At 39.4% G+C, this 24,631-nt stretch overlaps 1 protein-coding gene across 6 annotated transcripts in view; it reads left to right on the top strand.

Annotated features, from left to right (window-relative positions):
* Positions 1–24,631, top strand: part of NT5C2 (5'-nucleotidase, cytosolic II) — a 94,219-nt gene that overhangs the window by 26,423 nt on the left and 43,165 nt on the right. For 2 of the 6 annotated variants that reach the window (XM_044437874.1, XM_044437892.1), the window contains exons 2-3: positions 14,294–14,367; positions 23,639–23,704. Coding sequence is in view for 3 of the 6 variants with exons in the window: in XM_044437865.1 (XP_044293800.1) it covers positions 11,430–11,434; positions 11,523–11,603; positions 14,294–14,367 (160 nt within the window). In the remaining 3 variants the exon portion in view is untranslated. Of the gene's footprint in view, positions 1–11,414; positions 11,435–11,522; positions 11,604–14,293; positions 14,368–21,790; positions 23,705–24,631 lie in introns of those variants that run through there. The other 4 variants (XM_044437865.1, XM_044437845.1, XM_044437855.1 and 1 more) reach the window with 4 other exon arrangements.

The raw sequence follows: 24,631 nt of genomic DNA, 5'->3' as shown, positions 1-24,631 counted from the left end.
GCCTCCAAAACCTCCCTTTTGAGTGCCATTCACCCCTCCTCAACTTGCTTACCTTCCAGTAACCTACCCCAGGAGACTTTCCCCAGTCTGGCCTTCAGTTGGCCAAAGTTGGCCCTCTTGAAGTTCCAGCTTCTAGTGTTCGACCTGCTGCACATCCCCAGTCCCCTGATCTCAAAACATAAGGATGGAGTGATCACTCGCATCCAGAGCTCCCTTAATATGTTCTTCATCTATCAGCTCCTCTCTATTGGTCAAGACTATGTCAGGGATGTCCCCCCCCCCCCCCCGTTGCCTCTTGGATCCTCTGTGTAAAAAACCATCCCTCTATAGCTTCTAGGAAGCGACGTGACCTGGCTGTCACTGCTGAGTGAGTCTCCCAACTAATATCTGGGAGATTAAATCTCCCATAATTACTGTGTCTCTCCCCCGAGATCTGGTCTGTCAGGATAGCATCCAGGGTCTCAAGGTGACCTGGAGGGCGATAACATACCCCCACTGTCAGGTCTTTTTCCCTGTCAAGACCCCTAAGTTTCACCCAGACTGCCTCTACCAAATCCGCATCTGTGCTGCATTCTATGTCACTTCATCCTATCCCTTCCCTGACATATAAAGCCATGACCCCACCCTTCCTGTCCTTTCTAAAAAATGATTCCCCTCTTCGTTCACATTCCAGTCTTGCCTTTCATCCCACCAAGTTTCTGTGATTCCCACCAGGTCATACCCTCCTATTCCCAGGAGAGCTTCAAGCTCTTCCTGCTTAATATCCATGCTCCTAGCATTAGTGTACGTGCACCTCAACTCCTTCCCAATGCTTCCTTTCCTTGGAGTCCCCAGCCTCCTCCTTCCTCCCATCCTCCCTGATACCTGGCCCCTCTCTATAGGAGTCCTGTCAGTCCCTGCAGTACCTCTAAAAGAGCCAGTGTGGTGTAGTGGTGAAGAGCTGGGACTGGGATTCAGACGATCTGGGTTCTAGTCCCCACTCAGCCATGGAGCCAACTGGGTGACTTTGGGCCAGTCACAGACTCTCAGCCCAACCCACCTCACAGGGTTGTTGTTGTGGGGATAAGATGGAGGAGGAGATGTAAGCTGCCTTGAGCCCTTTGCAGGAAAAAGGCAGGATATAAATAATAAAAAAATAAAACCCTGCTCCCAGAGCCCTGATCCTCTCCCTGCACTGGTCCAGTGCAGGCATGTTTCTGGGGGGCCTGAATCCCCCCTCCAGTTCAGTTTAAAGTCTTCTGGATGAAGCTCGCTAGAGCATCTCCAAAGGACCTTTTCCCCATCCTCGTGAAGTGCAACCCGTTCCTTGCCAGAAGTCCATTGGCAAGAAACCGGGTGCAGTGGTTGAGGAACCTGAAGTGTTCCTTCTGGCATCACACCTTAAGTCAGTCATTCACCTTGGCAACCCTCCTGTCCCTGCCTGGCCCAAATCCCCGGACTGGTAAGATCGATGAGAAGGCCACTTGGGGCTTTAGCTCCCTGAGTTTCTTCCCCAAGGCCTTGAAGTCCCTGGTGATCCCGACCACACCCTGCCTGGCTACGTCGTTTGTGCCCACATGGATCACCAGAAGCAGCTGGTGACCCCTAGAGCAAGCAAGACTCTACTCTGTCCTTCACATGCCAGATGTGTGCGCCTGGCAGGCAGCAAACCTCCCTCGTCTCAAGGTTGGGGCGGCACACCGCCGCCTCAGTGCCCCTTAGCAGGGAGTCCCCAACGACAATCACATGCCGCCGTGTCTTCCCATTGGTGGTGCGCGGCTGTGCCCTGGCCCGCGCCTCTCCTGCAGCGGCCCCCTTGCCGCTTGTGGTCCCAGGCTGGGGGTTCTGCTGGTCCCCCGAGGCCTCATCAGCCCCAGCCTCCCCAAGCGGAAAGAACCTTTCCCAGCTCCAGATTGGTGTCAGGAGAAGGAGGAGGCCAGCACGACCTCCAGATTGGTGTCAGAAGGAGAAGGCCGTGCTGGCCTCCTGTGAGTGACATGCCTCCATGTCTCCCCAACTATTCTTCCCATGGCCCCTCCCTCTGTCCGGAGTGGGGCTGCTCCCTGGGGGCCTGGAGAGCTCTCTCAGCCCTCAGGCACCTCAACAACTCCTCTAGCAGGACCACCAGCTTGCACCTAGGGCAAGTGAATCCCTGCTTCTCCTGGGGGAGAAGGGCGAACATGTCGCAGTGGACAGCAACACCTGTGACTCCCGCCAAGGCCATCTCCTGTTCTGCCATTAGGAACTCTTCAGAGACCCTACCTTGGTCCCCCGCCTTGTCTGTCCTGCATTACCCCTCACTCGCCCAGTTCTCACAGAAAGAAACACACACGCATGCGTGTGCGCGCGGATAAAATACAAATTTAAATAGGAGGAAGAACAAAGCACAGCACCAAAAAAAAACCCCCAAAACCCCCCAAAACAAAACAAAAACCTTTGGCCCCCCAGGGAAGGGAGTCCCCTGGCAGCCTGGGCCACAGCAAAGGGATGCAGACAAGGGACGAAGGCTCATCAGCCCCTCAGGCTGGTGGCCCTGCCCGTCTGCTTCCTCCTGGCCCCTCTAGCCTCTCTGGCTCTGCCTCCCTTCCTCTCTGCTGCTCCTGACCCTTTGCTTCTCTACCCAGCTCCTGCCTTGCCTTCGCCAGTCCCCTGGCCATTCAGCACTCTCTCCCAGCCTGTGCCTCCGCTGCTCTGCCAAGAGGCAAGAGCCAAAAGGGCTCTTGAACAGAGTTGCATTTAATTTCAAAAGAGGAAATGCCGCTAAAACAAGGGAACTGGTAAAGTAGTTGAAGAGAGGAGTCAAGAGGATTAGATTCCTTCAAAATGCTTGACAGGTACTCAAAACTACAATAACAGAGGCATAGATAGTATGTATAGCACAAGTTAGGAAAGGTAACATGAAATCCAAGATGTTACCGGCACAGTTAAGATGCAGAGTCAGGGAAAGGATTTAAGGGAAGAAGCTTTCCTTCAAGAAATTGAAATACTGTCCAAATAAGGAAAACAGAAGGGAGCACAAACTTCCACAAGGAGATGCAAATGGACAACAAGAGAAGCAAATAAACAATTTGAGCACATTATCACTAATAACACTGAAGCCAGCCGTAAAGGATTCTTTAAATGTATCAGAAGAAGGAAACCAGATAGAGAGGCAGTTGAACTGTTTGATGATAATGGAAGCAAAGAAGCACTAAAGGAGAAGTAAGGAGATCACAGAGAAGCTGAATGAATTCTTTTCATCTGTTTTCATAGTCAAGGATATAAAACAGATACCTATTCCGGTCCTTAGGCATTCAGGAAGGGAGTCTGAAGAATTAGAGCAGGTGTGACAAAAGATACATTTCTTCACCTTTCTGACAAACTGGAAGCTAATAAATCACCAGGTCCAGTTGGTATCCATCCTAGAGTTGAATACACTGGACTGACAAGCAAACAAGTGAGTCCTAGGTCTTTCCCTGGAAACAAAAATGAAAGAAATGAGGTAGTCACACTTAGGACACATCATAAGAAGGCAAGATTCAATGGAGAAGATAATTGTGTTAGGGAAAATCAAAGGTAAACGAAGAAAAGGAGTACTAAATAAGACTGGATTGATTCTGTAAAGGAAGTCCACAGCCTCAGATTTAGAACAGCTAAACAGGGATGTCATGTATAAGACATTTTCAAGAGCTTTCATTCACAGGGTTCCCATAAGTCAGAGATGACTTGATGACACAACAACAAAGTACTTCATGTGATTTAGAAGCTGTGTTTCTGTTAATGCAGCCCAAAATGACACTTGTTTTGTTTTATTTTTTGTAGCCACACACATTGTTGGCAGATATTTATTACCTAGAACAATTCCAGGATGCTTGTCACTTTTAGTATTGTTGAGCCAATCTCCCCCATTTCGTGCATTATGTTCCTTTTTTCTTGGTGTAAAAGTTGGCATCTGTCCCTACTGAACTTCTTTCTTTGGCTTTCAGCCCAGTGGTCCAGACTATCAAGATCACTTTGAATGTTTTTTCTGTCTTCCAGGGTATTAGGGTTACCCAATGTTGTATCATCTGAAAATTTGATCAGCAATTTCTGCACCTCTTTATCTAAGTCATTAACAAAAATGTTAAAAGAGCACTGGTCCCAGGACTGAGCCCTGTGATACCTTGCTTGTTACCTCTCTGTAGTCCAAGAAGAAAAACTGAGAATCACTCTTTGAGCCAATTCTGTAGTGAGCTGTGGATTCACCTGAAAGTTGTTCCATTTAGCCCATGTTTCCTGACCAGAATTTCATGGGGTACTTTGTCAGAAGCTTTACTGGAATCAAGATACATTATGTCCAGAGGATTCCCACAATCCATTTGGGATGTTACCCAATCAAAAATGAAATTTGATTAATCTGACAAGACTTGTTTTTGATAAATTCATAGTGGCATCTAGTAATTACTGCATTGTTTTCAAGGTGCTTGTAGCCTGAGTTCTTTATAATCTGCTTCAGAATTTTCCAAGGGATTCATGTCATACGAGCAGGTTTGTAGTTCCCAGGATTCTCCTTAGTGCCCTTTTTGAGCATAGGGACAATATTAGAACTCCTTCAGAATAGACAGTGGGCCTGAAAGGAGTTCTGCTGGTTCCTTTAGTAGTGATGGCCACCAATTTGGATGGCTTTAAAGGGAGACTGGACAAATTCATGGAGGAAAAGGCTATCATTGGCTACTAGCCTTGTTGGTTAACTGTTATCAGAAGTGATATGCCTGCATACACCAGTTGCTGAGGAGAGTGGGAGAACTCTTGAGGGATCCTGTAAACAGCTGGTTTGTTGTTGACCTGTTCTGACTTGTTGACTTGTTCTGATATAATACGACTTTTTTTTCCTGTGCTCATGTGACCCCATAGAAAGTGCCTCAGGCAAGAAAAATGCTTTATCTAAAAACCCTGGTTCTGGCTGAAATTAACCTCCAAGGATTGCAATCATCAGATGTATGTTTTTTTCAGCTATCAGCAAGTACTGGTACTTTAAGATTTAATTCTTTTTAAGGGTGTACAGAGGGACTGCTGGTGGCACAGTGGTTTAAACTGCTGAGCTGCTGGGCTAGTTCGAAGTCGACAGTTCGAATCCCCACAACAGGGTGAACTCCCATGCCTCGTCCCAGCTCCTGCCAAGCTTGCAGTTTGAAAGCATATAAATGCAAGTAGATACCACTTCGGTGGGAAGGTAACAGCGTTCCGTGCACCTCAGTGTTTAGTCATGTTGGCCGCATGAACATGGAAACTGTCTGCAGACAAACACTGGCTCCCTCAGCTAGGAAATGGAGATAAGCACTGCCCCCAAGAGTCAGACATGACTGGACTTTAATGTCATGGGGGAACCTTTACCTTTACCTTTACTTTTACCTTTTTAAGGGTGTACAAAATGAGTAAATTTGCATAACAATGCCAGGTCCATTGACATTTTTCTTTATGTAACATTGTTTAGGCCTATTAACTTTAAACAATCAGGACACAGCTTTCCCTTAAAAGAGTGTTTCCTGGAAGATTTAGTTAACAATCTTAGCTTAAAATGTGATGAACATGATCTCTATTGAGTCTTGGTTTGATTTAGGGTAGGCACTTTGTGACACTCTCCCAGAAGAATGAGTCAGTAGACCTACTTGTAAGCTTTAGTCCAGAACATGAGCTAAGGAGATCGCAGTTATGTAAGAATATGACATGAAGATAGCTTTATTCTTATATTTAGGGTCTTCATGCTTTATAACCTTTTAATAGGACTTCCTTTGTACTATGACTGAACTATGAAACTTCTTTCATGGCTCAGTTTTGCAACATTAAAAGTGGCAATAAGATAGAGCAACTCAATTTCTATACTCCCTTATAGCCAGTGCTCTCTGGGTAGTATATAATGAAGGTTGTGCTATGATTCAAGCTTTGGTGAAAATTTGAAATTTGTCCTGTGTATCACTTAAACTCATTCACTTTTGTTTGCATGCAGGTATACATGTAAGTTTGGCATGTATGCATGTGATAAAACTTTGGGTTTTAGGTTTGGGTTTTACTTCATAAAATTTGACTTTGAATAATTCTGTTCACTAATAATACTGAGTGGGTGTTGCATGTACCATTTTAGCAGCTGCCACCCTCTGAGACTTGTTTATCCTGTGTGGTTAATACTGACTCAGTGTCTGATAGACCTAAATTGCATAAGCAAGAATTCTTATATTTTTTTCAAAAACTTTTGAAAAATTGACATTGAAGCTTTTAAAATAATTAGATTACTATTAAAGTGTGAGGCGTAGTACTTGCTGAGTCATAACAGAAAAATAGCCTTTCATATGTATTTAGAAAAATATTTGCTAATTAATTGCAAATACTGACTACAGTTGCTGGAAACATGAAGCAATGAAACCCAGTAATCTTGACCTACATTTTAGTTTTCTTTGTAGTATGTATAAAGATTGCCCTTCTCCTCCTCCCTTCCCCTCTTTATAAGTAGAATGTGTTAGCAGGCTTTAGGCTAATAGATGATGTCAACTGCACATCTTATTATATCTTCTTGTAGCCTATTTATGGGAAATTCCTATGGTATAAACAAAAATAGGAACTGAATAACAGCTACCTTCTTACTGAAACATGTGGTAATAAGAAGCTGCCTTTCTATTAGTAGTTATTGATGCCATACATTTCCTTGTAGAAATAAAATTGATTTTATCATTAGTAAAAATGTTTCATTGTGTGCAGGCAGAACATCACCTCCTTTACTCCTTGTTGATTTTTCTGGGTTGGGAATAATTGTGAGGCTGGTCTCACTGTAGGAGTACAGTCATGCAATGTGATTGTAGTTAGACAGGAAGGAGGTTGAGTATGAGACACCAAATTGTTGTGATGTCTATTTTTTAACTCTGAGGGAATACTTCAAGTCATCCTTTGGATTATTGCATACAGTTCTTTGGTGTCTAACAGCTGTTACTAGTAAAGATTAAACAATGGAAAAAGTTGGGTTTCCATTCTGTCTTGTAACTGGCAACTGCCAAGAAGCAGAACTCAGGTATTTATCTTTATTTTATTTTATAAATGTATAATTTATGAGTTGCAAAACTTCAGGGTAGTACAGCAAAACTAATTCTTCCATTATGAATGTGAATTTTTGTTGGGCAAGTATTTAGACTAACTGATGTGGGCCATGATGCAGTGCTTCACCTTCTCTGCTTTCAAAGACAGATTTACTGGAGGGCTGTGGTAAAATGCTGGTAGCTAGGCCTCTATTTCTGGATTCTAATCTGCTCTGAATTTATTTCAGCTTCACTTTAGACATCTTTCTATATTTGTATCACATACTTTATTGAATCATGGTGAGATTGTTAAGGGCTCTGTCAGAGGGGCTCAAAAAGTATACATGAAATAGTCATGGTGAAGTGACCAGACTATTGCTTTGCCTGGGAAGAGATGGACCAAACAACTATCTTTCAAGGGTATATTGCATCTGTTTGGCACTGCCCAAAAATACTTTTGAGAGTTTGAACTAGCCCAGTGTTACAAAGACTTAATCAAATTTTATTTTATGAGTATTTACCTGAATGTGTAAAAAGTAGTGGTATGCTTGTGCCTCAAAAAAGTAAAGAAAATAATTAAAAACCAAAACAAATCAGAGTGCAATGACTTTAGCTTGTATTTATATAGAAATTTATATAACTAAATAAATAAAAATTATATTTATATATACATTTGCATTGTATAGAAATGCAGATTCTATAGAAATTCAGATATGAGGCTGCATATTGAATTGATTGATCGAATACAAAAGGATTTCTAATGCACTATATTTGGTGGTATGTTCAGTTAAATCTGAGATCCTATAATTATATGTAGCATATTAAAGATTCTCACCAGCCAAGATGCCTTCTCTGATTTTGGTTTCCTGCAGTGGGTGGGTGATTAGCACCATATGCTGTTTGCTACAATTTAAAAAAATCCCTTGTAGTTGGCATTTTTCTGAATTAATGAAATCTAAACAGAGGTCAACAATCTAAGCCTCAGAACTAACTGTACATGTGTGAGCTAACCCTTACCCGAACCCTTAGGATCAGCTGTCCTTATTTAGATTATTAGGTTTCATAAACAGTAGTTTCCTTTTACTGTAGAAGTATGAAACACATCCCCATATGTGTGGTCATGGTGGTAGATAATCATCTTACATAATATCTTTCATTTTATAAGTAATCATCCATATGAGAGTAATAGCCTTGCACTTATATACTTGGACATGCATCTGCATACATTGAGGGTTCATCCTACTGTATGAATGGATTCTTTTATTGCTCTGTAACGCTCTTCTTGAATTGAAGAGCTTGATCCTTGAATATTTCATCTTCTGAAAACATTACAAAGACTTTGTTAATACTTCTAAAATTTAAGGTTAACAAATTAAAGGGGCTTTGTGCCTATAGTTTGCTTTTCTTCAAGAATATAAATAATATTGTCAAGTTATACAAGATTGTGCATGTAGGCACATCCTTTCAGAACGATTAGTTATATTTCTTGCAAAAGTGAAAGCATTGCCTGTGTAAATTTTGGAAAGCCAGTGAACTGGAAAAGTAGGTCGCTGCAACACCATCTGCACACAAAGGGCTTTGTTTTCAGTAGCATTTTACAGTTTAATTCATGAAGATTAATTGGGAAACTATAGGAAGTGGTTTAATATTATTTTGTAGAACTTTAGCATTTAATCATCTGATGTAAAGAAGATTAAGTACTGTATTTTCTCTTTTTTGTGAGTTGGGCCAGGCAGTATTAAGTCTGTTTTTTCTGCTCTGCCTTATTTTTTAAAAGGCTACTAATAGTTTCAGTCAGGTTGCTGCATATTTAGTTGCCAATGCTGTGGTTGTGCAAGGATTCACTGAATTTTGCAAGACCTATTCTTTAAAAGTTAAGAAGTGTCAGCATCATTGCCTCATTTGCATCATCTAATGGAAGTGAGAATTTATATATAATTCCAAATTATCATGGTTTTTTATTGTGTTCACTTTTGCCAGTGATAGTCCAGTGAAAAGGTAACACAGCAGCTTATCCACACTTTTGGGTAAAATGGCTATATGAATTCATATGAACTATTAAAAAGAAGCTATTATATGGATTTTCATATTTTATGGAAAACATATTAAATCAGTGAATTATAGTTGTAGTCCTATATACACCCACCTGACAATATGACCCATTAAATGCAAGGGTACCTGAGGCATCAAACATAGGATTAAGCTGTAAAAATGTTAAATGTTGTCTGTGATGAGCTGATCAAATCTGAATTTAAGGACTAGATTATGCACACTTTTAGACATTTTTGCTGTGTTGCTTTGCCCCTCTCTTTGTATGAGCAAATATAACTTCCAATTACATCCAAAGCATGTTTACAGGAGATCACGCTTACCAAAAGCCAGGATGTGGCAGCAGTTTTCAACTTTCATGTGTGTGTATCTGAAGGCTAGTGCTCAGAACAGAATAGGGCTTCTATTGGTATAATTCCCACTTTGCTGCTTAACAGTTTACCTTCCTGTGCTAGCTGAAGTCTTAGGTTTTATGCTGGAGTTTCCATAGCTTGTTGCACTGGAACACTCAATATATACGCTGAGGCTGTCTTTTTGGGAGTAGCTCAGGACTTCATGGCTTCCATGCTGATGGGGTATGTCCCAATTTTGGCTCCTCCTTGTCCAATTAATAACACACAGTTTTGTATAGCCTGAGGATGTGGACAGAATTGGCATGTATACTTGATCTAGCTTATAAAAGCAGTCAGTGGGAGTAAGGGTAGTAGTAAATGCCTCTTTACAGGAAGGTATGATTCTTTCTTGACTAAAGGAAGTAGTGGCAAGATCTTTATTTAAAAACCCTCTCTGACTCCCACTGTATTGGACAATTTCTGACAATCAGGTTGACATCAGCTTCTGAGGGTGAAATGATTATGAAGTTCACTTTCAGGCCATGCTATCACATTGGATGGGCAATCAGAGTAGAACCTTGTTTTGTGCCTTTTGCGGGGAATGATTTTTTTACAGCTTTCACACCCCACACAGCTATTCCTATGGAGATTCTGGGGTTCTTTTGTGGCCTGAGCATGTTTATTTTATGAAAAACACCATGAAAGGTAGAATGGTGAAATTTGGAGATGTTTTAGGGTAGGCAATTTGACACTGTACTAGAAGAATGAGTTGGTAGGTCTACTTATTTGTAAGGTATAGTATAGAATATAAGCTAGGAAGACCGCAGTTACAGCAAGAATATGACATGAAGATAACTTTATTTCTATCTTTAGGCTCTTCATGCTTTATAACCTTTTAATCAGGCTTCCTTTGAGCTATGGCTGAACTATATTCCTTCTTTTCTGTTTCCTAAGTAGAGTCAACCAGTAGTGGCATTTGAGTTAGAAGCTATCTGTGCCAGGTTTATGGCATGCTACAATATGGTCAGTGTTGTCAACATTTATCTGGCTTTATCAGCTAGATGTTCAGGCGAGTGGCTACTGCTCTTTTGCATGGACAGTACCATCTTCTGTGCTGCAGTGACAACCATGACTTACCTGCTGGTAAGTCAGTTTGCTGCTCATCATATGTATGCTGCATAAGTAAGAATCATGGGTTGCTTTCCTTTAACTATTAACTCTTTGAGTGGTCATCTGTTCACACATCCTACCCATGATCTCTGCTTAAGTGTTGCTTCCTGCATCAGTGTTGATAAAGTGTATTCATGTTAATATCAGTGCTGATATTGAGTATTGAAACACCATTTCTCTGTTACAGAAATTTCACCAAATGAGGCTCCATGCAGGCACAGAGCTTGTATGTGTGAATGTACAGATGATCACTCAAAGAACGAAAGTAACAGATAAGCAACCCATCCTTTTGTGGAAAACGCAAATGCAAAAACGAGTTCCATCTCCCTCCCTCCCTCCCTGCAGTGCTGCCTTTCCTGCTGGTTCCAGAATATATCATCAGTGAATCATGAAATATCTGTAGAACCGCTTCTTCTGTTTGGTTTTCCTCTAATACATTATGATGCATGATGTTACATAACTGAAGTTTATCATCTTTAATTCTCCTTCTATTCCTCTCCTCCCGTTGTACTTTACATGCTCCACTGCCAAAGCAGGCAGCTTGCCAGGAAAGTGTGACTCCTAGAACTGCATTGGAAAGTTAAGGGTAAAACATGCAATAGCCAGAGAAACTCTATTCCAAATGGACTTGTGTAGAACAGTGATATCCAGTGACTTGTTAAATTAGCTACAGCTGTATGTTGTCTAGCAGTGTCTAAGGAGATATGTGGTATCTTCAGTCTTTTTCAAGCACAGTGCTTTGCTAAAGTCAGATCAGACTGAAGTTAAATTGTGTATATATACCAGGGTAGGCAGCCTTCAAGAAATTAGGTAATGTGATCAGGCAAGTCGCTGAATTGGACGGCTGCAAATTTCACAAGAGGAGCGTCTGAGTGAGATGAGGTAAGATTGCTAGTGCAGGAATATGATAGTTTGACCTTGGATGTTAAGTTTGCTATTCAAATATTCACATTTATGAATTCCTTTGCAGTGACATTTGCTGCCCATTCAGTGCTTGGCTGTGGAAGAGAAAAACTCTGAGAATAGGGGCAGTTGGTAGTTCTCCCTTTTTGTATGTACTTTTTCTGCTTGTTTTGATATTTTGCATCCTTTCATCCAAACGTGTGTGAATGAAATATTAGATTAATCCTCAGGATCTAATTAGCAGTTAGAATATCTAAGCAAAACATTAAAATGTAAAATGTCTGGCATTAATCTAGAAGTATGATTAATTATTTGATGCATCATATATTGAAATATTATTTTAATTTTGAATATTAACTTTGCCTTATGAAAAGATTTAAAGTGCTGATAGTATTGCTTATATACAGTCAGAAATTTATCTAATTCATTTTAAACATACTATTTTCATATACTCATCTATCACGCAGTTGGGCAAACTTGTTTTAGAAATTAAAGGAGCATGCTGCTTGTAATTCTGCTTCCCAAATTTTGGGAGAGTCTAGAAATAACAGAACTACTGTACTGGGTCAACAACTCAATTATCTGATTGCGCAAGTTAGAATTGAGTGCAGTGAAGAGAGGGTTCAAGATCCTTCATTTGCTATCTTCCTCCTTTCTGCTGTCAGGAAATTGACAGCTGAAAGTTCCAGATGGTGCATTGTTTGTCCTGGAATGGACGCTGCCGTGAATATGTGCTGCAGCGTAGTACATGAGTGAATAGTGGGCTGACTGGTGAGTCTGTCAGCTGAATTTAGCCCAGTGTTTGTTCGCTATGTTCTGTTAAATTGTCTATTTTGTACAACTACATTCTGTATCTAATGCACTTGGTTTGCTCTAACAAGCTCTGAGGGGTAGTAATTGATTGTACAGTCATATCTCCCCCACCATACAATGTTGCTGTAAAATCTTCCCTTCTTAGGGAGGCTAGGTTGGTCCCCCCCCCCCCCCCCACCAGTTTGGTTTCCTGAAAACCTTTTTGTTCCAGCACTGAGAGAGGTCTGGACCTATGAGTTTGCACTAGACTGTTTTTACTTTTTATGTTGTTCATAGCATTTTTAATCTGAGTATTTTGTACTCTTTGAGTATTTAATTTATATTATTAAAACACTTTGGTACATTTTTGAATGTTTTAATTGTATAAGTTTTTAATGTTAGCCATCTTAAGTTCTAAATTACTGGGAATAGGCAGGGTATAAATAAATATAACAATAACAGTCTTGACTCACGCAGAATCTAGATGTCATTAAGAAAATAGGCCAAAAAGCAAGCTACTGATCAAAGTCATTGAACATGGAGTCATGCTGAGGGAGACCAAGTGATGTGTGCAAGATGTCTGGACAGGCAGATGTAAACAAGACAGCATTATGATATAAATAATAAACAAGTGCACAAGGGTAGGCAAAAGGTAGACAGGGATCTCCTAGTATATCTCCATGTGATTTGCACTTGATTATCAAGGGTTTCTGCCTCCTAACAGTAATGGGGAAAAAAAGCTTTATTTTCCTCTTAAAATAGTTGCCAAAAATGAAACATGTAGATAAAACAAAAATAGATTTGTGTGCAAGCTGCAGTTTCTATACTGAAAATAAATTGCAGGGCTAAGCATATGCTCAGAGGAATCTTATTCTGCATTTCTGTTCTGCAACTCTAATTAGATTTTGCAAGACCTAAAGTCTGCTCCAGAGTTATAGGCAAAGAGCCTGCAGACATTAAAAATCATAGTGTGTAGTAGATAGGTTTGAGTCTAGCAGTTCAGAGTAGACCTATTAATCTTAATTTGCATCAAACTATATTATTTGGATATATCAAATGGAACTTGTAGTGTTCTATTTGACATCTTATTTTGAAGATAAAATTAAAAACTTGCTCCAACACTTCCATATATTAGTTAGGTTAGAATACAATTGTCAGGGGATGCTGTATCTTAGGTACCTTCAGTGATGAACAGGACTGATTTTTGCGTGTCATTTTATTACACATCATTTTGATTAATTAACTAAGGTTTGTAGACAAATTATCCAGGACCCAATTACATCAGCATTCCATGCTTCCATTTCTTTCTATCAACCAGGGAGGTGTAACTTAATAGCCCATTGTTCTTCTATCTTATATTATTATTATTATTATTATTATTATTATTATTATTATTACTTTTCTATGCCGCCCCTTGCCGAAGCCTCGGGGCGGCTTACAACACAATAAGATACATTCAAATACAATAGAACATAATAAATTACCACTTAAATACAAAAATACAAAAATACACTGAGATACAATAATATAAAATTAAAATTAACAGTATAAAATAAGTAAATAAAGAATATAGGAGGAGAAAAGAGAAGGAAGAAGAAGTTGTCCTGGCCAGATCATATATTTTAACAATTAAAATGATGTTTAAATAAAAAGGTCTTTACCTGGCGCCGAAAAACCAGTAACGACGGTGCCAGGCGGACCTCTTTGGGGAGTGAATTCCATAGGTTGGGTGCCACCGCAGAGAAAGCCCTCCTCCGAGTACTTACTCTCCTAATTTCTTTCATGGAGGGTTCCCAGAGAAGGGACTCTCCCGCAGATCTCAAGGGGCGGTCGGGCATATTTGAGTTCTGGTTCAGTAAAGCTTACTTTGAAGACTGCAGTTAGAGTTTACCTGTCATGCTCATACATACAATGTAGGTGAAAAAATCTGATTTTGTTGCTGGGAAGCTGGGAAGTAGAATTACATTTCTTGGACATTTTAAGGAATACAGTAAGTTGAGATGTTATATCAGAAATACTCACCATTGGGTCTCTTATTTTCTACAGGGTTTTTGTAAATAGAAGTCTAGCCATGGAAAAAATAAAGTGCTTTGGATTTGATATGGATTATACATTAGCTGGTGAGTATGAATATGATGATGATTTAGATGCTTGCTTCAGTGCTGAAGGAAGCAGGAGTTTATTGGTACCCTTTTCTCAGGGGCATTCATTTTATATCAGGAGAAATCTGAGCATATTAAAACATATGTACTTTATAGTGTTCTCAGGGAGGTGGACTGTCTATTTTAGTAAAGGTCTGTTCATTTATGAAACCTGCTGTTACGGATCTTCGATTAGCTTAAAATGTCTTTCTTCCTATGTTGTTTCTTAAAGTTTGCAGTTTAGATGTAGCTTTTGATTTTCTTTTTCTCCACTGTTCAAGTTTTCTAATTACTTAAGATCTATTCTTTTTTCTGTTAGTTGATATCACTAGAATATTGACCCAATTTCTTATTGTCCGGTATGAATCTTCCTGATTGGATTCTGTTTCTTTTCAAGCCATTTTGGTCTGGGTTCTACACAGACTTCCTCAGCTTTTGTCTGTGTAACTGACTTTGATGATCTAATTTTGGTTATGTAATGGTTTTGTATTTTCCCCTTGCACTGCTTTGTTCTACTCCATTGAGTTTATCATGTGTATCTGATTTTTTCTTTAAAAAACTCCTCCTTGGGTACTTTCTCTTCTTTTGAATTTGCTATGCCTTGTTAACACATTTCTAAGATCAGAATACCATTTTTTAATGTTTCTATGCATTTTCTGTCATGTATCCTTTACTTGAATAAAACAAAATAAGATGGGAAGGCCTAATTGTCACAACTTTATTAGGACTAACCAGACATGCACAAAACGATGAGCAAGCTTTTGAGAACTCTGGCTGAAAAGATTTTACAAAAAACAGGTTGGGAGATAGGACATGGAATGAAAAAACCCCCCTGTCTATCTTGATGTTGAAATCCTGAAGTCTGAATGGGGTCTGCCATCAGCATTCACAGGTGTTCAGATGCATCTCCTAATGCCTTCTGCATATAAATGATCAGCTATACCGCTTTCACTTTTTTTGTCATAATCAAATAAGAGGGGAAGGCAGAGGAGAAAGAACTGTGGGAGAAAGTAAAAAAAGAGTTTTGAATTCCAAGGAAAAAGAGCTCTATTATCTACACATTTTGAAAATGCAGATTTCTTCCTTTAAGGGCTATAGGGAAAATACAAACATATAATATTCTGGTTATTTGATATAACTCCAAAGTATCTTAACACATCTAATTATAACCATGTAGCATTGTTTTTGCTTTATTCCAAGGTATATAGAAACAACTAAAAACAAATAACTATGAGCATTTATACAACTTATTGCTATTTTTTAAAATTAAAAGAGCCATATTCAGAATATAAATCTATAGTGCTGTCCTGCCGTCTACTCCTGAGCTTCTCATGCCAAAAAACAGTCTCAGAAACTGTTAGTAAACTTGTTATTTTATAGACTTCACTGGAAAGTTTGTTACTTAATGTCCATGGACTCATTTGATACCTGTCTGATTGTTACACTAAAAGAACTGTGTCTACCCATTAGTAATATATAGAAATACTGTGCCCACTGGCGTGAATCATCCTGATGAACAAGCTTCTAATTGGCCGCAGGAGGCACTGTATAAAATGTGAAAGAAACAATCACCTCTGCCCTGTTGCTGATGCTCAAAGGACTTTTAGCATTGTTAGGAAATTTATAGCAGTGACAAATATTCCATGGCTTTTGAGAGAATGTTTGTTATTCCTTATAGTACTGCAATGTTCACTTGTACATTTTTAACTGACTTTTCTGTCATATCCACATATATTTTATCAGAAGAGCATTTAATTGCATAGACTACATGTGTGCTACTACAGATAGAAAATAGATTGATCTCAAACTCTATTGGGTTTATAAACGTCCGGCATTCAGTGGTGTATTTTTAATACACACAGTATCCAATACAGATGATGCCCTCTAGGACAGGGGTCCTCAAACCTTTTAAACAGGGGGCCAGTTCACTGCCCCTCAGACTGTTGGGGGGCAGACTATAGTTTGAAAAAAATATGAATGAATTCCTATGCACACTGCACTTTAAAAATCAATTAAAATTAAAATAAATTTTACAATAATTAAAATGTTAAAAGATTAAAAATTTAAAAATGTTTGCTCTGTTCACTTGGACTGCAGTTGAAGCCCAATATGACGTGGGGAAGAGCATGTCCATATTCAAGGAACATAGCTACATTGTCCGCGATCGTGCTGGGGTGTGGGGGAGATGGACATGATCGTGCTCATGCAGGGAAGACAGTTGTGATCACGTTTGCACTCATGAAGGGAAGGTGGGCGCGATTGCGGCCATCTCCCCCCCTCCCCCAAGCATGACCGCGGAGATAGCGTTCTCCGAGCGAGTCCAAAAGCTTTGAGGTGGGCTGAATAAATTAACCTGGCGGGCCGTAGTTTGAGGACCCATGCTCTAGGAGATAATTCCACCTGGAAGGACAGGCTGCACTGTTTGAGCAGTGGTTGAATGTTACTGCATATCAGCCAATCCTTTAAATTCCTGGTTCTCTTGAACATTGTGTGAGGATCCTAGTAAATATTCAGTAAATGTCAGTACTAAGTTCTTTTGTGTTCCCATCTTATCACAGGTTACAGAACAATTCTTCATTATATTGTGATTCAATAAATCTACCCTATTTTTGTGTATGGCCTTTGCCAGTTCTATTACAGAAAAAGGACACCTTGTCTCCTTTGCTTCTCATTCAAAAATCTGAATAGAAGAATAGTTTTTATAGATTCTCAAAAATTGGCCATACAGTGGATTATTTTTGAAATGAATGGGGTGATACCTGTCACTTGCTAACTGTGAGTTTCTATCTTTGGTTTTCTGTTCATCAATATGTGAATTATCTTGCAGTCCTTCTCCACTGTAATGTTTGGAAACTGGTGCTCCTTTCATGCATTTCAAATAGCATATCGGTGTTACTGAGCCATGTGAAAAAGCATAGGATGGAATCATGAAGGCTGAAAGTTTCACTTTGGCTTATAACCAAAAAACCAGGAAACATCCAGGGTGATCATGCATTGATATGCAAAGTGCCTATTTTTCTTTGAGGACTGGTTGGTCAACATGGAGAGTGAAGTTTCTTCCAATAATATGAACCATGTGATAGTGGCTAAATCTGTATGGTTAAACCTAGATCATACCACATGCAAGGCCAAAGTATGCAGCCCTCTTGTGCATAAAGCGTGATATTGTTCCAAAATGTTAGCAACAGATACTTCTTCGTATTTTTTTTTCTTTAAGCACCTTTGGTTTTTCTTTCCAAAGAAGTTTCTTTCTTCTGAATTATATTTTTTTACTGCTTTAAAGAGAGCTTCAAGTATTGGGCTTTATCAAAAATAGATTGATTCCTTGAAACTTTAGTACAAGTTGAATATTCAATGGTGCTGTGTCCATCCTCTGATGTTGGTTAAAGCTACACCCATTTAATTTCTTTCTGTCTTGTATCTGGTGTGAGTCCTGTGCCCTTACAAGGACCTCAACAGCCCTTGCCCTATGAGGGTAGTAAAATCCAAACTGCAGCACTAACAATTATGAAGTAAAAATTAGCAAAATGAAGGCGATAGAAGCACTACTGAATGACCAGGTCTATGTTGGAAACAGGCCCACCTATCTCAGACACATGAATTACACCATTCAAATCGAATGGTTGCTCTATATTTTCAAGAAATGTCTCCTTCCCTTGGCAGAAGCAGGGGTAATGATTTCACCAGCCCTGACAGAAGCCCTTTAAAGGTATTTTCAGTGGTAAAGAGAAGGGACATTGATCAGTCACTATTCATTTCTAGCACCACTGCTCCTGTTTCTAAAGTGGGGATACCCCCTAAAAAGAATTCTCCCCTCTTCTGGCTTACAATATAAGAGGCGTTTGGGCATGTACATGAATAGTTCTGTTCTTTTGTTTTGTTTTTAAGAACAAAATACTTTAGATGGGACCAAATGTTGACCTGCTTGAAGTAATACTACTGAAAGTGCAATATGAGATATAGGCTAAATCCTTAATAGAAACTCAGACTCTCTTGTAGATTTACTGCAAATCACTCATATATCTACCAGTAGATCCTGATCTGCCTTCTGCCCACTGCTGATCTGCACACATTCATTTTATTTCTTCAGGTCTTGTCACAGCCATCAAAAGAAAATCAATTTTTGTAATTATGTGGAACAAGATAAAAGAAAAAGTATAAATACTTGCGACAAAGCCTAAAATACATGGCAAGTGGTTTGACAGATGAAACAATGTTCTTTCTGTTTTATTCTAACATTGGTCAGTCATTTAAAAGAAAGAAAGTGAAGGAAAGGGGAAAAGGGAGAGGGCCCAAGATGTAGTGGTTAGACAATATGCCTTTAGTTATCACAGGTAAAGTAAACAGAGAAGGAACAACTGGATCTTTCAGATGTAGAAAAGGAGACTATGATCATATTATCCTATTTGTTATGTTTATAGATTGCACTGCAGTATTAAAGGTGCTTGGGATAGGTCACAACTTAGATTATCTGCAAACATTTTAAGTATAGATTTCATCAGAAAGGGGTAAACTGGGATGCAAGCATTGAGGAGCACAGAGTAATATGCTGCAGGATATGGTCTAAATTTGGAATCAATTAAGGAGGAGGTAGGTTCCTAAATATAGAGGTGCCAAGGAAAAAGATAGAGCGTGTCATGTTGACTTGGTGTCAAAAGTATAAAGTAAATTTAATCTATCCAATATACTGTCATAAATAGTGAATGGATGATGATAATGTTATGTTTATAAGGCAGGAAAAGCTGGTATCAAAAGATTGGTGGCCGGCTGCTCACTATTAGGACCTAGCCACAGGAATGAATATTCCTTATACACCATCTGGGTGTTATTTCCTGTGCTTGTTTTAAAGGGAGATAAGGAAAATACTGGTACCCTGCTCATACTATCCAGTGCTTTTTCTCAACCAAGATCTGAAACATTGAAATTGGAGCTAGATTTGATTAAACAGGAATAGGTTAGCATTGACTATAGGGAAAGCTGCTGCTGAACTTTCTCTTTTCTGCAGTTGAGGTAAGGAGAGTAGGAATTTGCTCTTGAGAGCAAAGGGTATAAAGGAGTGTTACTTATGCAGCTGGCTCCTAATCTCTCAGTCAAGGTTAAACGCAATTCACAGACCCAATGGGTATGCCATGGTTGCAAATCAGAAATCAGTTGATCCATATATTCATGGGCATGTAACAATTTGAATATTCACCACCTAATCGGACTTGCTACATGACAACTGAACCTAGGAATTATAGATTAATCATGGAATGAGCAGCTAGCAGTTAACTTATCCTAGCTGTGGAATGCACCAAACATGTGCTGTGACAAATTGGGGTTAATTAGCCCATAACTTGCTGTCATTATGTTCAAACAGCCTCAGTGTTTTTTCTCTATAAGCCCTGAGTGAGGCTGAGGTAGCAAAAAGTGCTTATCACTCTAGAATTGTATGTTTAAAATCATGTATGTTCTCTTTGTATATCTGGTCAGGTAGTGGTACAGTTACTTTTTGCTTACGGTCATAGTTTTGGTATTAAAAGATTAATCTACTTAGATGACAGATTCAAATGTAATTTTTTCATTATATTTCTTCCCCAAAAGACACTTGTCCGTTGGTGTTGGAAACATGCTTTAAAATGTTGGTTATGTCCAAAGAATGTTGTAGTACAAGACTTCCAGTCTTGAGTGAAGCAAATGGTATTTGTGCTACTATTGCCCCCCAACAAGTCATTAACTGACAGATTGCTAGTCTGTGGGAAATGGTTTGCTGAGGAATTGGAGCTGGGCTGAAGCAATTGAGAAAAGTAAACCTAAAACAAACTGGATTCTAAACCATCTTTTCCATTGTCATGAGAAGCAGTGCAGGGAGCTACATTTGGAAGAATCTCCTCCTGCAAGCAGAAGTATCTTCTACTGGTGTGAACACTTTGGATTCCAGCTAGTAGCCACTAAACATATAAAGTGTTAAATTATTAATTACTGAAATTTAGCAATTAGAGTAACACCTGGTATGCATTCTAGGTGTACAGGTATGTGGTTCTTATGCAGTGGAAGAAATAATAAGAGGTTACAAATTCATAGACTGGTTATCAAATTATAACTGCATAATGTAAAAGAGCATGTTTTACACAGCAAGGGACATACTACAATTTTTAAATAGTTCATTGGGTGGCATCAGAACATATCCATGTTTTAATGTGCTTTGAATTTATATATTCTCTTTATTTGTTGATGATCTCTAAATGCATTCCTTGTCATGTTAACTAGAGTTGGGTTTGAAAGAACATTGACAAAGGGGGAAATGGGGAAAAGGCTGAAGATCATGCCTAATATTGAATGAACCATACATAAGACTAGTTTCTTGCAAAGTAAACAGGAACTTTGTTCTCTTCCCATATCTAGTGTTTAGGTGTTGGCTTTTCCAATCTTGTAAATGTGTCTCCAACATAATATGTCTTTTATAACTATGTATGATAAATTCCCTTAATGTGAAATTTTAAGCATCTATATTACAGCTCAAGTAGCTAAGTTATTGAATTTTGTATATGTACAAATTGGGTGGACTCCAGGTGGAGGACAGGAGAACCTGGAGGAATATTGTCCATGGGGTTGTGAAGAGCTGGACATGACTTTGCAACAACAACAAATTGTTTCCTGGACAGCTTATACTAAACAAACTGTGCTGAAAATAACACATTTGAATTAATCTACTGTGATAACCATTAAAACTATCCTGAAGTAGTTATTAGACTTTTTTTCTAAAGTGTTTTGGGTATTAAATTGCATTTAGAAGTGATATTTCTAGTCAATTTATTATCTATACTGCTTACTTAATAACATTCAGTGTTGCAGGTTGTTTTAGTGGTTTAGAATGCTTTAAAAGGCAACTAGTGGCAGAATGTACCGTATTTTTCGCTCTATAAGATGCACCTGACCATAAGACGTACATAGTTTTTAGAGGAGGGATCCATGGAAAGCTTCCTGATAATCACAGGCACATTCCCCATCACTTCCCCATGGGCTTCATTAAAAGACGGGTTGCCATTTGAAAACACACACCGACCTGTGATTAACAGCTCTCACCTGCGCAGGGGGGGGGGGGCAGAGCAGGGCGCGCCAAGCACGTGCCAGCCAGGTGTGGTGCAGCTGGGCCGGCAGCATGCCGGCGGTGGTCTTCTGGGTGGCACGGCAGCGGCAGGTCTTCCCGTGCGGTGGGGGTGAGCAGTCCATCTCTCCGTGCGGCCGGCGGGTTAAAGCCCGCGGCTGCTCCTCCTCTGCATCGCTCTCTCTGAGCTTTACAGCTCTCACCTGCACCGGGGGTGGGGGGGGGCAAAGCAGTGCGCGCCAAGTGCTTGCCAGCCAGGTGGTGCCAAGTGGTGCAGGCGGGCCGGCAGCGTCCCAGGTGTCGGGCACACACACATTCGCTCTATAAGGCGCACAGACATTTCCCCTTTTGAGGGGGGAAAAGTGCGTCTTATAGAGCGAAAAATACGGTAATTTCTGTGTTCCAGTGGAACTGTATACACGTGAGAGTTGAATGGTGAGAACATACAGTGTCTTGTTGTGTTTTGCTTGTAGAATTGGCAAAAATACCTTCTGTAGGCCTATGTTGCTCTGGATGGATCCTTGCTCTGATCCAGCAGGGCTCTTAAACCTTAATTTGTTTTGATAACCTGGAAGTGTAGTATGTTCCTCGTTTAGCATTATGATCCTCACAGACTGTTTCAGAATAAAGTCCTTTGATTAAATGAGTTCTTTGTTAAATAAGTAAAGAAATTCAGCACTAAATAGAGTGATTTAAAATACACACACACACACACACACACACATATATATATATATATATACAGATTTTTAAAAAACAGAATTACCCTGGGAATATCAGTGCTCTTTGTATTTCATGCCCATTATTTCTTTCAGTCTATCCTGCTTTAAAACAAGGCAAAACACTTGAGTATATACGTAGAATCATAGAATAGTAGCGTAGGAAGGCCATGAAGGCCATTAAGTCCAACCCCCTGCTGTTGTAGGACACCAATCTATACCATCCCACATTTTTAACGGATATTTTAAGAATATGGGACTATAGTTAATGTTGCCCCTCCAAAAAAAATCTGATTTAAAATGTAATTTATAGCTGCATTTTAAATAATTACAGCATGCCATCCAGTGCATGTTTACTGAGAAGTAAGCCTTACTGCATATAAAGGAACTTACTGACTCATAAATGTGCATATGATTGCTGGTTTACACCACAGTCTTAGTTTGTTTAAAAGTCCTTATTGCATTTGCTGATCTTGCTTGCAAGCAAGATTGTATAGAATTTCTGTCAGTATTTTCAAGCCCTGAATACAAGATTTGTAAACTTAATAGCACAGTAGGATCATGCCTCATAGTCCACCTCCATACTTCCTGCATTTACTGTAATATGTATTACATATTACAACCATTTCTTTCAGGGCAAAATGATGCATTATCAGATGTACATTCACAGACTTCCTAAGCATATATCCCGCTTGTCTGTGTTGCATGCAAAATGCCCAGGCTGGGTTGTATGGGCATTAGTCCGCTCATCTTCCTGCTTCCTTGTGTTGCCAGCATTTCTCACAGTCTTCCCATAGATCTAATACTAAAAGTGTAAGGAAATGAGCTCCCATCTTTTTGGAAGTATTTGAACTTGACACGCTTTTCATTACAATGGCCAGTCCAGACACTTACAGAATAGCTTGATAGTTTCTATTATTATATTAGATTCTCATTGAACATGTTCAGAATTATTAGGTGTAAGTTTCATTATTTATTTAAATGAATGTCTTAGTAAATTTGTATGTTTTTCCCTCTCTCAGGACATGCTAGCTATTTATATATTACTATAAGTGTCTGTACCTATGAGAAGTGAAATATGGATGAGGAGAACCCAAACACTCCAACTAAATTGGAATATATGAAGTAAATATTTAATCCTGACCTGATCTGATTTTATAATTTTAAATTCCATATTGCTGCTGGAATAAAATTTTAAATAGTTAGATTTGGATCAGATGACATTTTTGATCCCCATATGACCTCTCTATTCTCTACAAAAACAACAAAACCTTTATCCTGAAGTCTCTTGCAAACGCTCCATTTTATGGATTTGGAATTTTACCTATAGATGGCCAGTTTTTGGTCTATCTCAAGCCAGTAGTGCCAAGAAATGAACACACCGTTGTTGGCACACCATCACTGTTGCAGTTTTAAAGTCAGTTTGATTCTTTCTTTTTGACAGGAGAGTCCAGTGTAACTCCTTCAAGACTGGAGTGACACTCAGCATCTGCATCTGCCTCTGCCTCATGTGAGTTAAAACCCTGGCAGCAGTATTTTGCACTAGCTGGAGCGGCTGCAGATTTTTTTTTTCTTCTTTTCAGAAAAGCTATAAAAATGGCTACAGTACCTGTTTTGGCAGCAAAGGTAACAATAGCATGCATGGGTATCCTGTACCTTAATTATATAGCTTCCTGTGCATATTGGCTTGTCTTGTGACATGCATACTTTATGAAGTAGCCCACCCTCTTTTGAGAGCTAATGTAGATTAGAACATAGTACATTTTTATTGCAGTCACTGCCAACAAAAATTGTGAATGCTGTAAACTTGTTCGTGTGTTCAAAGCTTTGACCCATTTGTCAATTCATCACTCCCTGCAAACCCCCATTTGCCCCATTTGTTTCATTAGCTATAGTATCTTAGTACATCCCTTGGTAGCTTTGTGGTCTTTGCAGCTGTGTTAAAATTATCTGAAGGGTTTGCATGTAAGGGTAACTGCATAATTTTGTCTCACTGCACAACAGATTATGCATGGCAACATCTTGCTGCCTGTTGAATCTTAATATTACAAAAGATTTGCAATTATTCCATAGTAAACAATTTTCCTAATACTAGTAATTTATGAACTTATACATCAGCACTAAACCATATGTTTTACCTGTATATTGATGAATGGTATAGGTGCTTTTTCAACTATGATGCTCCTATTTCAGTACCTAAATGTTCTGCTGGCAGTCTTAAGTACATTACTTGTTTGTAAGCTCATATTACCCAAATGACCACTTGCACAGCTTACAAGAAAATGTCAGGAGCTTGTAGCTCATCCTGATTTATCTAAAGTGCTCTGTGGTATAGAGTGTTGTCAGAAAGGAATATGGACCCTGTGAATTCCAGCTCCATTCCCAGTTGTCTAATTAAAGGAAAACTTATCTTGGGGATACGTCACAGTAAGCAAGC

Source organism: Varanus komodoensis, unplaced genomic scaffold (genome assembly GCF_004798865.1).
Source record: "Varanus komodoensis strain SLA01 unplaced genomic scaffold, ASM479886v1 scaffold1, whole genome shotgun sequence".
Lineage (NCBI taxonomy): Eukaryota > Metazoa > Chordata > Lepidosauria > Squamata > Varanidae > Varanus > Varanus komodoensis.
This window is presented reverse-complemented; position numbering and strand designations above follow the sequence as displayed.